The sequence below is a fragment of the Euleptes europaea genome, chromosome 8 (assembly GCF_029931775.1).
Source record: "Euleptes europaea isolate rEulEur1 chromosome 8, rEulEur1.hap1, whole genome shotgun sequence".
Taxonomy (NCBI): domain Eukaryota; kingdom Metazoa; phylum Chordata; class Lepidosauria; order Squamata; family Sphaerodactylidae; genus Euleptes; species Euleptes europaea.
This window is the reverse complement of record NC_079319.1, coordinates 29,152,603-29,165,081: the sequence shown is the minus strand read 5'-3', so window position 1 is coordinate 29,165,081 and position 12,479 is coordinate 29,152,603. Positions and strand designations below refer to the sequence as shown.

The following is a 12,479-nucleotide window of genomic DNA, read 5'->3' as shown; positions in this document are numbered from 1 at the left end:
GAATCCATCCTCCTAAAGTAAACCCAAAGAAGGTCTTGGATTTATTAAGAGTTTTTTTAATAAATGAAACGGTTTTAGAAGATCAGGATTTAGGTTTAATCCCTTTGTTTGAAAATGTTAAGGTCTTGCAAATGAATTAATTTAGGCCAATGACCCTCCAGCTACAGAACCATAGCAAATCCTAGTTCATTAATGCCTTATTCACGCACTTCCAATTGCCTTTGCATATCACTGAATATCAGGTTCTTTTTTTTAAAGTTTGCCTGCAGTGTCACACCAGCTATCTGCTTTATAGCTGAGGCACTGGAAGAAACTAATTACTTCATGTTTAATTGCAGGGATTGTCTGTTACCAAGCCTGGTTAGAATTATGAGAGGCACATTTTGTTTGGTGCATTTTTAAAATTGGCAGGAGAGGTAGATGTTTCCTTAAGTTGGAAGGGTTTAGTGACAGGCCTTTTCTGCCAACTGGGTGGACTCGCATAGCCTCCTTTGATTTTGGGGGACCAGGTTGGTTTTAAACTATGTACCTTCCCCTCAATTACCAGGTGTTCTTAAAGTGGCAAGTGTATAAGAACGGGTTTGCTGCCATGAGGTAGATTTTGGGTGCACAAGTAAAATACGGAGATCACTGAGGCAGGATTTGTAATAACACAGAAGATTTATTTATTTGCAGGTTGATTTCAAAGAATGAATCAGCAGCGCAGGCCTTCAGGCAGTCAGAGGAGAAACCTAGCTGAGGCACATAAATTGAAGCTAGTTATGGCTTCAGAGTGCAATTTAAATTTTCTTCAATGCTTTCAGGCACAAACAGGCTTCTACTGACCAGCTGCTACGTTGGATCCTCTCTCACACACAGGGTTACATCCACAACAGCCTGCCCTTCCCCAAGAGTCAGACTCACTGGCACAAGGTCTGCTCATTGCCAGAGACAAGCCTAACAATCAGGTACTCTGTTCTCTCCCAAAGGTAGAGCAAAACCACTCTGCCACACTACCAGGCACAGATATCCTTCAAGGTCTCTGCGCTTTTGCTGAGGCAGACCTGAGCTATCTCCGCTCTCTCCCTGAGGCAGATCTGAACTAGCTCCTCCCGTGCTCCCCTCCAGCATTCCATCCCCCCCAAAGGTAATTGGATGCTGGAGCAGCCCTCCCATAGGCACAGCCGAGTGGCTGTTTTTCCCTTCAGGGGCAGGACAGCCTCCTGTCCATCACATCATCCCCTTTTGGAAACTCATTGACACAAGTGAGACCTTTTTTGGGTCTCTACCTGGTCGATGAGGCACACTTACTCTTTATTACATCATAGTAATAATACCAAAGGAGCCCTGTGACACAGATTTGTAGGCTGCAGTTCTGCAGTCCAAGCTCTGCTTACGACTTGAGTTCGATCCCAATAGGGCTGTTGAAAAAAAAATTCAGTAAAATTCGGATTCGGGAAATGCCAAAGTCTGAACTCCCCCACTTTGGGTCCGTGCAATTTGGCATGAGGTCCGGAGTTCGGGGGAAAATTTGGCAGAATAAAGCCATTAAAATCACAACTGCACCTTTCCATGGCTCCGGGGGGGGGGGGCATTTTTGGGGGTAGAGGTCCCAAACTTTCAGCGTAGCTTCAAAGGACCCTTCTTGCAATAACCTCCATGTTTTGTAAAAATTGGATCAGCGGGGGCTGAGATATGGGCCCCAAAAGGGGTCCCCCTTCCTTAATGTGCATTTGCAATTAGCAGAGCTTGCCACCCACTCAAAGCTCCCAGCCCCGACAAACAGCTGAGCTGCGGGAAGCAAGGGTGGGGCAGGTGCGAAGAAGTTTGCAACCATACAAAGCAACACCTGACGCCTGGGAGTTTGCAAACCATGGAAAGGGACAGAAGAAGTTTGCAAACCATGCAAAGCAACACAACCTTGCAAAGCAACACCTGACGCCTGGGAGTTTGCAAACCATGGAAAGGGACAGAGGCATGCTAGCTAAGCATCAGGAGCAGGAGGGGGTGGAATTTTCCCTTTTGCATCAGACTCGGGACCAGGCAAATGCATTCTTTAAGTCACAATTTGAAAACAATTTTTGAGCAAGCATCAAAATAGACCTAACCGATCTTATGAATGAGGGAAAACCTGAGGAGACACAACTGAAACCCCCCTCAAACCAGGGAGAGAGAGACTCGAGGGGGCACACACCCCCAGACAGAACAGGCGAAAAACCCCTTTGGCTTCCCCCCCCACCCACAGAAACTGCTCCCTCCCCACACACACACAGACTCTGCTTTCCCCCCACACACACACACACACAGGAGAAAAATTATAGATTAAAGCCCCAAAAGGGGTCTTACTGTGGATGTCTTCTGTTCCATCAGGAGGGACTGGGAGGACTGGATAATCCAATACGATTCCATTTAAGCACGGGAGGTTTTGCCTTGGATTTGCCGCTCTTGAGATGCACACAGGATTGGCTGATCCCATTCATCCCAATAGGGAAAGGGGGCGACCCCATATCTCGGGATCCCGTCTTATGAGAGAGCATGCGTGGACGGCCTGGACATGATCTTGGCGCACTCCACAAGAGCTTATGCTGCCTCCGTCGTCTTTCCGTCTAGAATTGACCTCTGAGACATCTGCTCAGCGTCGTCGTCATCGACCCCTTCTACTTTCATTAAGAACTATGCTGTCGACGTGGATTCATCTAGAGAGGCAGCAGTGGGACGCGCCGTCTTGTGGTCATTGTTTTGGTGTCTGTCCCACACCCGTCATCCGGGTAACCGAGCTCGCTATTCTCCCAATGTGGGACTGCATAGAAGCCATTCAGATGAAAAACAGAGTTTCACTTACCTGTAACTGTTGTTCATCTGATGGTTCTTCTATGTAGGCACACATCCCTCCCTCCTTCCCCGCTGTGGGACCTCTCCGCTAGACCAGTGGTTGGTTCCGTGGCGGCAGGTTGGAGAACTGGAGGGAAGAGTGCTCCCTCCTCCTTGGGTCATGTGACCGATGGGCGAGGAGATTGCATGCCCCAAGGGGAGGGGAGCACTCTCTTTGGATTTTGCTAGAAGCTGACAAATCTTATCCGTGGCTGGCCTGCGCCTGCGCAGTCCCAATGTGTGCCTGCATAGAAGAACCATCAGATGAACAACAGTTACAGGTAAGTGAAACTCTGTTTTTCTTTGATCTAAATTCACCCACTTGCTTGAAAATTAGGCCTTTAATGGGCTGTTCATTAATAAAGTTAGGCCAATAATAAGAACAAGCCTGTATTTCATTCAGTGTACAATCTCTCACATTTTTCCCTTTCCAAACTTACATGGCTGCAGAAATACTCCTACAACTAGGTTTCTCATGGATCTAATCATTGCTGATGCATTCTTGACATTTACATAAAGGCTAGTTTGAATTATATGAACACAATGGACCTAAACCACCTTTCCTGTGACACATGTATTCCATGAAGGAGACTTCAGTCCTTGCATTTAGTATGCTGAGCCACAGCAAAATAATTTTTTGAAAGAATCACTATCATTTTAATGCTCATAGCTAATCCATGATGTACTTGTTTGCATTTTCTGTTCATCCTGTTGACCAGGATCTAAAGCTTGTGCCAGTGGAAGAAGAGGTATCAGAAGGAAACACAAAATCTGTAAGTGTTTTTTGTCCAGATGATGAATTGAGGAAAGTAAATTATGAAGTTTAGTTGTGCATGAAATCTGCCTTCCACAGCATAGCAGCTGGAAAAGTTTTGGAAAATCCACTCAGGTCTGGTCTAACAAGGACTGCACTCGTATACACCCTTACTTGGGAGTTAGGTCCTACTGAGTCTGTGGGGTTTACTTCTGTGTGCACATGACTACATACATAGGATAATGCTGCAGATCATAAATATGGGTCCCCCAACTTATAGAACCATGTTTTACTACAATTAGTTTCATTGTTACTTTTTGAAATATTGTTACGGAAATAATTTTAAGCACTAAGGATATGAACACGATTTAAATCAAGACATGACCATTTCTATTTAAAAGCATACACATCTTTGCCAAAATCTATTAAAGCTCACATTTACATATGTTCCAAATGGTGAAGAACTGTTGTGTTGATGCAATTGAAAGTCAATGCTCTGTTTCACAATCAACACATAAATTTTGCAGAAAAAAGACTGGTGTTAGGCCCATGCGTACTGACCTGTGGCCACAGATTTGGCTAGTTAGCTTTGCTACTCTTTTAAAAAGTAAGCGTGTCATCAAGTCGTAACCAGCTAATGGCAACAGTTTTCAAGGCAATAGATGAGCAGAGGTGGTTTGCCCCTGCTTTCCTCTGCATAGCAGCCCCAGTCTTCCTTGGTGGTCTTCCATCCAAGTACCGGCCCTACTAAGCTTCCAAGCTCTGATGATTTCAGGCTAGTCTGGGCTATTCAGGCTGCTACTGATACTCCCTTAGGAAACAATATAGTTTTTCTTCACTTTGTTCTTTCCCTCTTTTTTGACATGTAGGAAGGTCTCCCAAATGGAACTGTACATAGGCTGTGTGTCATTTTGCACTGTGTCACTAAAAAAAAGAGACATGACAATCCCATTCCCTTATCGGCCTCCACTTCCCCCCTTGTGCTGGTTCTAGCATCACTTTTCTTCCCCTCCCCACCTCCTCCTCCTCTTCCTTGTGATTGTTCCCATTGCTGCAATGATCAGTGCAATTTTGGGTTGAAGAACCCTACATTTTAGCCATAGCTGGCCTCATTATGTGGATTAAAAAAAATCTCTCCAGGGGTCAGATATAAGAATAAAATAATAAAAATAAATAACACTGATGGTAAAAGAAATGGCAATAATTTATAGAAACAAATATGTCAACGACTCCGTTTTCCAGAAAGAAAATTGATTTGATGGCAGGAGTATGATGACACTGTGTGTAACAGCAATGGGTGGCCTCCCCCAAAAATCCAGTGGATCAAAAGATCCACAAATAGTGCATCTTTCAGCCCAAACTAAGGGTAATCTGCAGGTTTGCACATTTTTTAAAGTTTTAAAAATTTGAGAAAAAAGGTAGCTACCAATGACTGAGCTTGTGCTGCCATCATATAACAATCTGGGCAAATTCTTGTGTTACCAAGGTAAGGAATGGCCAGTGTCTGTGTGTGTGTGTGTGTGTGTGTGTGTGTGAGGGGAAATCAACTGATTGGGTTGGCAGCGGAAGGGGAAGGAAATGGGTGGTTGGGCAAACTGGGGAGATTAACATAAAATGTGATTGGGGAAAGAAAAACATGATTGGGAGGGAAGGCAGAAAACAGGCAACTGGGAAGAAGGAAGGAACAGGATGACTTGAGGGGGAAACTAGGCAGCTGGGCAGGTTGAGGGGTAGAGAAGAAAACTGGCTACTAGGCAAGTTTGGGAGGGAGGGGGAAAGACAGGCGACTGGGTAGGTGGGCAGGCAGAAAACAGAAGAAGGGAAGAAGCCGGCTTTGGCAGAAAAAAATGGGATTTCTCCTGCCCCAGGAGTCCTTGGGGATCCTTTTTGTTGTGTGTCTAATTGCACTGTCTTGCTTTTTTGTCAGCACATAATGATAGTTCAACGTCAGATGACGGTGATGGCGGAAGAACTAGAGCAGTTCCGCTTTTCTCTGAAGCAGTATGTGGACACAGCCTCATCCCAGGATGGATGCCTGCAGTGAGTATCACATTCATTACCCTCAATGGATAAAAACATGGAAGACTGAGGGCGAAAACGCATGGTTGCTTTGGCCTCCTTTATTCTGTTTCAGCCAGGATTGAATGCATGTTCGGCGAAATGCATGCGTTCAATCCTGGCTGAAACAGGGAATAAAGGAGGCTAAAGTGACCATGCGTTTTCACCCTGAATTTACATGGGACACTTAAAGTCCTCCCCAGCTCCTATCCTGCTGTTGTTATTCAGGTATGAGAAACAGAAAGGCAGATTTCTGAACTGATTAACAATTGCAAAACAATATTTTGTTCTAAGTCGACTGAAATGAGGAAATGCCGTGGACCTTCTCTGGGAGAGGGGCTGTGGCTCAGAAGGTCCCAGGTTCAATCGTTAGCATCTCCAGTTTAAAGGATGTGAAAAGACCTCTAACAGAGATCCGGGATAGCTGTTGCGAGTAGACAGTATTAACTGTAATGGACGGATGGTCTGATTCAGTATAAGGGAGCATCCTGGGTGTTGTGCCATGTGTGTGCTCCTCACATAAGGACAGAGTTAATTATCCTTAAGTTCCATGAATTTAACTAGTGATTAACTTAGTAATGCCCAACTTTGCCCTTTATTTTTCAATGGAACGTGTGACCATTTTAGGGTTGGGGCTGACAAATATTTAGCATTATCTTTGGACATTAATGATATGTGGAACACAAGCCTGGGCAGGTTAAGAAATCAGTATTTTAACAGTTTAAGTTTTTTCTACTATTAAGAACTTGAAAACAGCAATGTTTATTAAAAATAATCCAAGTTATTCAGAAACCATTCATGTATTATGGTCTTCTGTAATATCAAAAGGCAGTTAGAAATGTAGTCTAGCTATGAGAGTATGAGGATCTATTGATTTTGGTCTCATCTCTGCCCTGGCATCAAGGGCAATACTCAGTTTCACTTTTTATTATTGCTGCTGCAAAGCCATCCACTTCAGAACAATTACCATGTCTGTGTTTGTTTTTTAGGCTGCAAATGTGCAGTTAATGGTGAGAGAGGGATATATAAACTAGGTGATAAGTTGTGCTCACTAACTCCGGGAAGCTGTTCGGCTTTGTCTAATCAGTCCCTTGGGCTTAGGGTTGCCAGCTCCAGGTTGGGAAATACCTGGAAATTTTGGCGGTGGAGCCTGAGGAGGGTGGGGTTTGGGGAGGGACTTAAATGCCATCGAGTCAAATTGCCAAAGCTGCCATTTTCTCCAGGTGAATTGATCTCTATCGGCTGAAGATCACTTGTAATAGTGGGAAATATCCAGCTAGTACCTGGAGGTTGACAACCTACTTGGGCCTAAACAGGCATCTGTGGCCAGAAAGGATTGTAGGTGCAGAGAAACATTGGGAGGGGAAATATGTCCCCGCCTGCACTGAAGACACGACGATGAACAAATGTTGCTTTTTGTTTGCTATGTACCAGCAAAATAGTGCTACAGAATGAGAACAAGATGAGAATCAACCCATTCTTCAACATCCCAACCTACATAAATGGCCAAGTAAATTCATTAGAACATAAGAGTAAATAATGTTTTTAACTATCCACATACTAGGTAATACTGTCCATCATGTTAGGGCAACTGGTGAATTGAAGGAGTCATTTCTTATAAGTAGCTTCAGAGCAAGCAGCCAAAGAATCTGATTTGGGATAAAGTAACTGTGGAGGTAAGTCAATAAAAGTGCTGCTTCCACTTTCTTGAGAATAAATGGGCGTACTGGAATGGTACTCTTTCTCTCCTCACTGATGGTCCTTATTTGTAATTGGCTTGTCCAGCTCAAACCGCCTTTAGCCGAGGAAAGAAAGAAAATTCTTGCAATCTCTGGGATGCTACTGATGTACAATAAACAAAGCCACCATGCACTACCCATGCAGATGTTCAGCAAGTCAATGGTTTTATTAGGAGTGATTAATTATTGGTGTCATGAGGAAGTCTGACATAAATGCAAACTAACTTGATGAGCCAACCGCCCCCCCCCCACACACACACACAATGTTCTTGTTTGGCATGCTCTTTTCTGTATGTCTGTGGGGCCACCTACTGGTTCCTTTCAGATTTAGGAAGATTCTTGTGTCTGCTTTCCTAATCTTTATGCAATCCAGTCCAGCGATGGGCACTGTGCACATGGATGCAAACTTTCTTGCATGTATCCTTAGCTGGCTGAAGAACTACATGGTCAGCATCTATTGTACATTTCAATCTCTTCTAAAATCCAGGTGCATGCTTGACAAAAAAAACTTGAAATCCTGCCAGTTGGCTACTGAGGAAGCTGCCTCTTTTCCTGTAAGTGCCTGATCAGCAGGATTTCATCTTTTTAAATTGACTGCATTCAGTGATCACACCAAGCTGCAATTTAAACTCCCAACTGGGCACACAGTTTGTTGCTGGGCTGTCATGCAGCCCTCTCACTTAGAAGAACAAGAGTTGGTTTTTATACCCCGCTTTTCTCTACTCATAAGGAGTCTCAAAGTGGCTTACAATTGCTTTTCTTTCCCTTCCTCACAACAGACACCTTGTGAGGTAGGTGGGACTGAGAGAGTTCAGAGAGAACTGTGACTTGCCCAAGATTACCCAGCAGACTTCACGTGGAGGAGTGGGGAATCAAACCTGGTTCTCCAGATTAGAGTCCGTCACTCTTAACCACTACACCATGCTGGCACTACACTTAGTCTGGTGCAGCCAGCATTAGTACATTCAGACACCTTGAATCAATACAGGAAGTGTTCAATCATGCTCCATGCACCAAAGAAAGGGAGAGAAGCAATGGGAGAGAGCACAGCAACAAACTTATTGTGGTTCAGCTACTGTCTCAATTAGGGAGCAAAATAAATTCATTTCTACAACTTGAATTTATTTATACATGTATGTCCCATGCAACATCTTTAGTTAGTCCTGGGTATTTGAAAAATAACTTTGAAGTGTTTTACAATAAAATTGTTGAATCAATTCTGTCCTCACTTCCTTAGTGTTTCCATTCAGAAGCTCGCAAATGAGTCCCGCTTCATCATTTATGAATTCTGGAAAAACAATGCCTGGAACAGGTATATGATTACTAGTGTTATTTCTGACCGTTGACAGTTATAAATCTTTAGAAATACCAAATCCCAGCCTCTCTCAACTATTTAACTAGAAATGAAAGCTGATTATCCAACACAGACATTGAATTGTATCTTCCAATGAAAAGGATAAACGTTAAGTATAAGCAAAACATTGCCATTTGGTTTGTATTAGTTAGTGGCCCACATTATATTTTTCTGCACAGTAATGACCCGACATGTTAGTTACATTGCTGATACTAATAGATCTGAGAAATACAAGGACTGATGTATCAATACACTGAACACTTGTTTTAACAACATATGGCAATCCTTTAAGAAATGTTTTTGTTTGTTGAGGTAACATTTACTGACAGGGTTGCCAGCTCGATTGGGAAATATCTGGAATTTTGGGGGTGGGGCCTGGGGAAGGCAGGATTTGGGAGGGGAGGGACTTCAGTGGGGTATAATGCCACAGAGTCCATCTTCCAAAGTGGCCATTTTCTCCAGGTAAACTGATCTCTGTTATCTGGAGTTCAGTTGCAACAGCGGGAGATCTCTAGCCACCACCTGAAGGTTGGCAACCCTATTTACTGATGACCACACACACACACACGGCACAATCATCAGTGACCCACCCCCAACACAACCCATTGCATTTGTAATCCAACTTGAAAAAGAGGCACTTAGTGAAAGTCACAGCCCTCCTGCCTGGAGGCACCATTCTCTTCAGCAGCACCTCTGCATCCGTGCTGCCCAGCCAGCGGACATCTGGGTTTTTGAGGTGCTTGCACATGGACTGAATTGGGTTATTGTCACTAGCCACAGTAAACTCAGTAGTAAATATTTTGCCTAGACACATGCTATGATGAGAACTGAATTATTTTTTATATATGAATTGATATAGAGCAGTGGTTCCCAACCTTTTTTTGACCAGGGACCACTAGGACTTTTTTGTTCGGTGCAGGGACCCCAAGGTTTAAAATAAAAATTCTAGATATTGTCGAAGGCTTTCACGGTCAGAGTTCATTGGTTCTTGTAGGTTGTCCGGGCTGTGTAACTGTGGTCTTGGAATTTTCTTTCCTGACGTAACTGTTAGTTAAACAATAAACTTAGAATAATATTTGAATATATATATTTTATAATAGAGAACTTTTAATTGAAAATATTAATTTATTATGGGTTTATAACTTTGTTTCGCGGACCTTAATTTAGTTCTCGCGGACCCCTGGGGGTCCACGAACCCCCGGTTGGGAACCAGTGATATAGAGGAAGGCAGATGGCTAATCATTAACATCTCTCTTGTTTATACAGCCACCTCCAGATGAACTACAACAAGACATTCCAAAGGAGTAATGTGGACTGCCTGGAAACGCCAGAACACATTACAACTATGCTAGTGCCTGGTAATATCGTATTTTTAAAGCTTTACAAATAATTTCCCTCTTACTAATTCTCTCCTTCCTTCTGCTTGCATCTCCTTCCAGGGGCAGCAAAGTGAGACCCCTTTTTTTTGTGGGGGGAGGTCCCCTCTTTTTAAAACAATCTTGACATTTAGTTTTCCACAGGCAATACCTTTCTATAAAAACAGTGAATTCAAACAACCTTTTCTATAGCTCTGCTTGGCAAAAGATACTTTATCTTCACAATAACTGGCCACAATGATGCTGATGACTTAACAGAATGTGAATGCAATTCTATTCCAGCTCATTGGGTGTTTTGCCACCAACTGACTTCAGTAAAAGATAATATTATGCCCTTTCCTGAAGCTTTTGTAATTTCACATTGAAATGCTAAAATGCAGCCGGCTCCAAAACCAGTACAAACAAGAATCCTGACTAAAGGACAGAGTAAGCCATAACCATTTTCATGCTCCTCAGGACTTAATGCATGAACAGAACAGGAAAAAAATATGAAAAATGTCACTTGTATTTTGCGGAACAAGAGGAGAATGCAGAGGAAGGCAAACCTCTTCCACCCCACAACAATTGTAGCAGCTCGAAAAAATATCTAGATCTCTAGTAGTCAAGTATCCCTTTAAAAAAATCAGAAGCCATAACAGGCCAAACAGGGACTTACTGATGGATTTCTCAAGTGTTAGGTTTCACCTGCTTAAGATTAAATTTAAATGCTATACTGTCAACTGCCTGAATTTTGCAAATTGCTTGCTGCTGCTCAGGCCTTATTAACAAGGCCAAGAAAAATAGGATTTCATATTATATTAAAAGTACCCATCTTCAATACACTGAAGTATAAATATTAAATAAAGTTAAATGTAGTCGGGAGTGAAGGTGTCTTGAAACCCTCTCTACCAAGCAGCTGACTCGGTATGTAACCATGACAACAACATTACTTAACTCACATCTTGACTTGCAAAGCCTCAGGGACCTATTAAAAACATGAATACTTCTTTTAAAAATGGAAAAGTTATCATTTTTGCCCTGCCTTTGCAAATTAGTGTGACTCCTAAACCAATTATAGGATTGAAAAAATCTGTTTGAGTCAAGGCACTTACAAGTCCTCAAAAAACAACAACTTGGTTGCTACTCCCTTTCCACTTTCATTTCTTTACGTCAACAGTTAAAATATTGCACAGGCTGTCATCTCCGGCTTGTTTAACAACTTAGCCTTTATGCAAACTTCATGTTTAGGGTGACTTTTAGAGAAAGAGGTCAAAGTGAGAATGGGGGAAAGATGTGATATAAAGCAGAGCTTCTTAAAAAAATTTCTCTTGTGACCCCTTTTCGCCCAAGAAATTTTTACACAACCCCAGGTACATAGGTATATAAAATAGATATACAAATCAAACTTTTACTGATAATAAATTGTAAATAAATTTATTTTAAAACAATTCTTTGGTATGCAAATAATTTTACCATTTATTAGATGAAAGCACATTTGCATACTAATTTGCATACTGTTGCCGAATTTTTCACGACCCCCACATTCAGTTAGGCGACCCCATATGGGGTCGTGACCCACAGGCCATTTATGCATTGGACGTTTTTCCTTGGATTTGCTGCTCTCTAGACCCACATTTTCCCCATCTGAATCCTCAAAACTCTGCATGGGGGCTTATTGTTCAGTTTTGAGAATTTGGATGGGGAAAATGTAAATCTAAAGAGCGGCAAGTCCAAGGCAAAACCTCGCATGCATAAATGGCCAGTTTAAGAAGCTTTGCTATAAAATACTTTAACCCTGTTTTCTGGGTTTTATAGTCTTATGCCTTATAGTCTATGTGTTTCGGTAACATTGTGATTGCCTTGCATCTTTGGGCTAATAGCCAAATAAGTTATCTGCTTAGAGCAAGGTGGCCCCGGAGCGTCCAGCAATTCAGAGGCTCAACAAGAAAAGTAGCTAGAACAAGGGAAAACTGTTATTGAACAGAATAATCATGTATACTTTTTTTTCAGCTTCCTGGTGTGTCCTGAACAACTAGAAACTTCTGTGGTCTGCAGATGCTGCAACATTACTCTAAATTGGCATCCTATACAGTCATCGTAGTCTCTACAGCTAACAGATTAAGCACAGACACAAGCTTCCACTTGATTATTGGGTAAAGTTGTGTAAGTTTTCAACATCTCCTCATTACTGCTATTTTAGGGAATGATGTTATGATGTGGACTGATCTTTGTTAATTTTATTCATATGATTATTAATTCTAATTGTATTTGTGTTTTTAAGTGGGTTGGGTTTAAATATTCTCATTATAAAGTGAGCAGCTTCCTCTTCCAGAGACTCTTCCTTAGTGGAAGGGTGGCTCTAACAGTGC

At 42.4% G+C, this 12,479-nt stretch overlaps 1 protein-coding gene across 1 annotated transcript in view; it reads left to right on the top strand.

Moving 5' to 3' along the window:
* Positions 1 to 12,146, top strand: part of NECAB1 (N-terminal EF-hand calcium binding protein 1) — a 59,372-nt gene extending 47,226 nt beyond the window's left edge. The window contains exons 9-13 of the mRNA XM_056854393.1: positions 3,570 to 3,623; positions 5,532 to 5,644; positions 8,639 to 8,713; positions 10,022 to 10,113; positions 12,121 to 12,146. Coding sequence (XP_056710371.1) covers positions 3,570 to 3,623; positions 5,532 to 5,644; positions 8,639 to 8,713; positions 10,022 to 10,113; positions 12,121 to 12,146 — 360 coding nt within the window. The remainder of the gene's footprint in view (positions 1 to 3,569; positions 3,624 to 5,531; positions 5,645 to 8,638; positions 8,714 to 10,021; positions 10,114 to 12,120) is intronic.
* The last annotated feature ends 333 nt before the right edge of the window (positions 12,147 to 12,479 follow it).